We start from the raw sequence: 5,668 nt of genomic DNA, 5'->3' as shown, positions 1-5,668 counted from the left end.
GATAGATAGATAGATAGATAGATAGATAGATAGATAGATAGATAGATAGATAATGTGCTCTCCCATTTTGCGCTATATAAATACACACACACACACACACACACACACACACACACACATATATATATATATATAATGGTGTTTACTCTATGGAATTGTAGACGTGTGTGCATGGATGCGTACATGTTTGTGTATATATGTGTATGCACGCATACTTAAAATGGAATACGTTATCCGGCACAACAATGGAAAACAAAAGACTACGCAATCTTAGCACCACTTAGAGATTTGAAATACTGTTTAACAAAAGACCTACTCTTAATCAATATTCCGCAAGGGTATCTTCTTTCAATCATAGAATGCTTAACGACTTACATTTATCTTAAACGTATAACATGCCCTTATAGGGAAGTTTATTTATATCAACACGCAAACTTCTCTTCGTTGTAACAAATTATATTTTCACTTAGTTGTAAATATATTTGTCGAATTCTGAACAAAAATTTCAATAGATAGAAATTATTACAAAACGATAAGTAGATATATAAAAACAAATCTGTAAAGAATTAAAATAAACTGAATATGTTTTATGAAAATATATATGATAAATATATGTGTTGAATGTAAATGTTGTAATCGCCATAATAATTTCTTTTATTGTCTGTTCCTCTTTCACATAACTTCTAGTTTGGTACAGACCTCCCCCTCTATCCTTATGTATGTATGTGAGTTTGCATTTATATATGTATGTATGATTTTTCTTTGAGCTTCATTTAAGTTCTTCGTGAGAAACTTCAAAACTTTTTGAGTTAAGAGAGTTCCTGATGTTTGTTAATATGTAGTTGAGTTGCTGCGTTAGCTGTGAACTGTCGATGTATGCATCCAAATGTTTGGATCTATTCACATAAGAACCTCAGATGGAGTATATTTGGAATGTCTTACATACCTTGACTGTGCCACTAATAGATTGGATTTGGAGAATACGCGTCAGTTCCTTTCGCTCATTTTCCTTGAAACCGAATATTTCTAGGTTTTTGTCCAAATTTGTTGGTACATAACAATTCACCAATGATGATAGGTACAATTGAGAATTCATAGTCAGGGTACAAGGGCTATGTAAGTATGTACGTATGTATGCATGGGAAATAAACGTGTATGTAAACAAATAAACACGTATATTTCTTAACACGATCTTTAAAAATAGTAAGCTATACTTCTTCCAAAAGAAGTAAGTTTACTTCAAAATGGATCGAAAATGTTGAATCTCCTTTCTTTAAATTTCTGTCAAACATTAATAATTACTCTCTTCACAATAAGAAATGACATCTATCTATCTATCTATCTATCTATCTATCTATCTATCTATCTGGATATGTGTGTATGTGTGCGCGTATGTATATGTATATATATATATATATATATATATATATATATAGTGAGAATTTACAAAAAAACAAAAGACGAAGACAAGTGTGAAAACAACAAACAGATATATTAATTTAACGCTTGGGAAGTGAGAAAGCTTTTTACGTTTCGAGCCTACGCTCTTCCACAGAAAGGAACACAGAAATAAATAGAGAGAGAAAATATATACACATATATATAAATAAATACATGTATATACATACATATATATATACGTATGTATATATACGTATATATATGTCACTGTTTTTACTTTAAACTCTTCCCCTACAAACGTGTCCTTCACACTTAGTCAGTTGTCTGTTGCTCTGAATAGGATTAGAAATGCATCAGACGTGAAGAATATTCGCTGGTCAATGTCAATTCATTATTCCAAGAGAATTTCAACTTGAAAATATCAAATTCCCAAAAACCATTGTATACACAGACATTGATTGATTGTCAAAATTTCCAGTCTGTAATTTGTTGGATGTATTGCTTCCTTTAAGAAATAAAAACAATAAAAATCTAATATGTATTCTTATCTCTAAAACTCTTTTTTTTATTCCAATATTATTTTTTCTTCTTGTGCTTACGCAGACACTTAACAACTAACTGTTGAAATTTAATATTTTTATCTTTTAGGGCGGCGAGCTGGCAGAATCGTTAGCACGCCGGGCGAAATGTTTAGCAGTATTTCCTCTGCCGTTACATTCTGAGTTCAAATTCCGCCGAGGTCGACTTTGCCTTTCATCTTTTCGGGGTCGATTAAACAAGTACCAGTTACGCACTGGGGTCGATGTAATCGACTTAATCCCTTTGTCTGTCCTTGTTTGTCCCCTCTACGTTTAGCCCCTTGTGGGCGATTGAGAAATAAGAAACGTTATCTTTTAGGGCGGCGAGCTGGCAGAATCGTTAGCACGCCGGGCAAAATGCTTAGCGGTATTTCGTCTGCCGTTACGTTTAGAGTTAAAATTCCGGCGAGGTCGGCTTTACCTTTCATCCTTTCGGGGTCGATTAAATAAGTACCAATTAATCACTGGGGCCGATTTAATCGACTTAATCCCTTTGTCTGTCCTTGTTTGTCTCCTCTATGTTTAGCCCCTTGTGGGCAATAAAGAAATATTTTTATCCTCTTCATTATACTTGCCTTATATTTAATTTTCTTCCAACTATAATTTCCCCATTTTATATATTTATTTTCTTACCTCAGTTCATTCACTTCTTCGTTTATATTATATTACATCCATCGACTTTAAATCGTTTAAACACGACCAACATATATATTTATCTGTTACATATATTTTTATAATTTATGCTTAATTTATTTTATTCCTTCCTGTTGGCGCAGGCATGGATGCGTAGTTAAGAAGCTTGCATTGTAACCATGTGGTTTTGGGTTCAGTCCGACTGCGCGGCAGCGTGGGCAAGTGTCGTCTACTATAGCCCCGGTTAGACATAAACCTTGTGAATGTATTTGGCAGATGAAAACTGAAGGAAGCCTGCTATATATATATATATGTGTGTGTGTGCGTGTGTGTGTGTATTATGTATGTATATAATATTAATTAATTGTAGGAAATGGATTGATTTTGTATTAGAATTTTATTAGGTACAGCATATGTTTCGACCCATCAGTCGAGGTCTCTTCAGGTACACTGATAAAGATGTCTCACTCCTGCTGCTTGAAAATCGGTGTTGGCTTGCTTATATCCGAGTAAATCAGCACTTCGCTTTGCAGAACGATGGACTAAGTATCAAGATTAAAAATAAATAAATAAATAAATAAACAAACAAATAAATAAATAAATAAATAAATAAATACCGATGTCAATTTGTACGACTAAAACCCTTCAAGTCACTGTCCCAGCATGGCCACAGTCCAATGACTAAAGAAAAGTAAAAATACAAAACCGCAATCAACAGTTTAACGTAGCTCTTTCTATTGAATTAACAAGTCCGATTGCTCCCTTGGCAGTCTTAACTCAAATTAGCCATTCTGCTTATGTTTTATTTTCCATACAACAACAAACACCACCAGCGTTTCTTCATTGTTATATTTTTCATTCATTTCAAATCTTCTGTTCTTATAGATTATAAATAATTCATTCAGCCTATGTTATTTTCACCCTTTCTTTATACAGGCAATATTTGTCTTCTATTAATCAATTGATTCTTTCTATAAATTTCATCTACGCTTCCCCCCTCTACCTATCTCCCGCGTGTATTTTACAGGGTGTTCATAAATTATATTTACGTCTTCCACAGTTTGCTGTATCTATTTAAGTTGAGATTCAAAGGAGCCCAGGTAGAAACGATCTGACATCTTTAATATAACTTTGTTTGCCAATATTTTCCAATAAACTCTCTTTCCTGAATATTTCAATTTGTAAAGTTACGGACACCTTATATATTTATTGACACGTTCGTGATTGTTTCAATGTTTTATAATTTAACTCTTGATGGACTGACAGAGTTTTGAAATCTGCCGCATTCTGTTTAATAAGTATTTTCACTGAGCCACAATCACTCTCTCGTGACCATTTGAACACCATCTTCATCAATTTGTTTTCATCCGTTATAGAATCCCTTTATTTCTGATTTCCCACTGTTCACTATTTCCAAAAATTGGATCCCTTTGTGTTCAGCGTTATCTAATGCAGCGCTTCACTGTTCTCTCGTCTCCTGCGCAAATGGGAACTCATTTTCAGTTTTCAAATATATACACATGATACCTAATAAATCAACGACTACACTCCTTTACTGTAAGGCATACGTCATCAACTAACTTCGCACGAACACGCACACACACACACACAGTAACAACAACAACATGTATTTAAGTTCACAAACAAAATAGGAATTTTTAAAGAAGATTTATAAAACTAGTTTCTAAACATTGAATGGCTGTGGACATCCACCAGAATAAAATAGTAATCAAAGGGGTACGTAGATGAAAAACATTGTTGTAAACCGCTCTACTAGATTGTTTTCGATTTTGTCTCGTAGTTTAAACGTATAATATAATTGTTATATATGCAATCCAGTTCGGATTTCGGTTTCATTCTACAGTTAAAGTGTTACACCGAACAAGAAGAATATTCTTAAATAAAACAATTGTAAAATGTATAGAAATAATAAACAGCAAAACGAAAGCGTTTACCACACTTTTAATCCTTGAATATCATATATTGTAAATATTTATAAGTGGAATTAATATTGCTTGGTCATATCTTCTTTATCTTTACCATGTTTTAAAGATTTTAATAAATTCTTGTCAAATATGTATTGACCCAGAGTATATTGATCTTCGGAAAACATTTCCAGCTGCCGGACATAGTCACCAAGGATTTTAATAGTATCAACTTGCTCGTCCAGATATTCGTTTTCAATGAAGTGGTTCAACTTTAAATAAAGAATAAAAAGGAAAATTTTAAATTGATAAACAAAAAATCCATGTTTTATCTATTTACATGAAAACTGTTCGATCGATTTATTAATTGTATTTTTTTCTTCTTATGGTAGCCTCCATTCAACGAGTAATGAATGCTCGAAGCGGTAGCTTGTCTCACAAACCAGCGTGAAGCATCTGTATTTACGTCGGAATACAACAAACACGGTGCTACATAAATGTCTATTGTTCATCAAATGTGTTGACTGAAATTACAAAGTCGCTAGAACATCGAACAGAAAGTATTAGCATTGTGAGTTCAAATTGCGCCGAGGTCAAAATAGATATCGTTTCGGTAATAGATGAAAAGTGACCAGTAGTGAAGGTAGCAAAAATGCTACATCATACGAATACAAACACACAAACAAAAAAATCCATTCTCATCGATATATGACGTTGGAGTGGCTGTGTGTCAAGAAGCTTGCTTCGCAACCCCATGGTTCCGGGTTCAGTCCCACTCGATGACACCTTGGACAAGTGACTACTACCGTAGCCCTACTACCATAGCGTAAAGGAGTGTAATTAGATTTGAAAGAAAATTTACTTAACACTCAACTGTTGCACACATACGCACACACACATATTCTGTAGACAAATACTCTTTTACTCTTTTACTTGTTTCAGTCATTTGACTGCGGCCATGCTGGAGCACCGCCTTTAGTCGAATCAAATCGACCCCAGGACTTATTCTTTGTAAGCCTCGTACTTATTTTATCGGTCGCTTTTGCCGAACCGCTAAGTTACGGGGACCTAAACACACCAGCATCGGTTGTCAAGCGATGTTGGGGGGACAGACACAGACACACAAACATA

At 34.1% G+C, this 5,668-nt stretch overlaps 1 protein-coding gene across 1 annotated transcript in view; it reads right to left on the bottom strand.

Annotated features, from left to right (window-relative positions):
- Positions 1–4,558: 4,558 nt before the first annotated feature.
- Positions 4,559–5,668, bottom strand: part of LOC106867545 (soma ferritin) — a 9,877-nt gene continuing 8,767 nt past the window's right edge. Inside the window, exon 6 of the mRNA XM_052973017.1 lies at positions 4,559–4,809. Coding sequence (XP_052828977.1) covers positions 4,618–4,809 — 192 coding nt within the window. The 3' untranslated portion in view covers positions 4,559–4,617. The remainder of the gene's footprint in view (positions 4,810–5,668) is intronic.

The sequence above is a fragment of the Octopus bimaculoides genome, chromosome 14 (genome assembly GCF_001194135.2).
Source record: "Octopus bimaculoides isolate UCB-OBI-ISO-001 chromosome 14, ASM119413v2, whole genome shotgun sequence".
In the NCBI taxonomy this organism is placed as follows: domain Eukaryota; kingdom Metazoa; phylum Mollusca; class Cephalopoda; order Octopoda; family Octopodidae; genus Octopus; species Octopus bimaculoides.
This window is presented reverse-complemented; position numbering and strand designations above follow the sequence as displayed.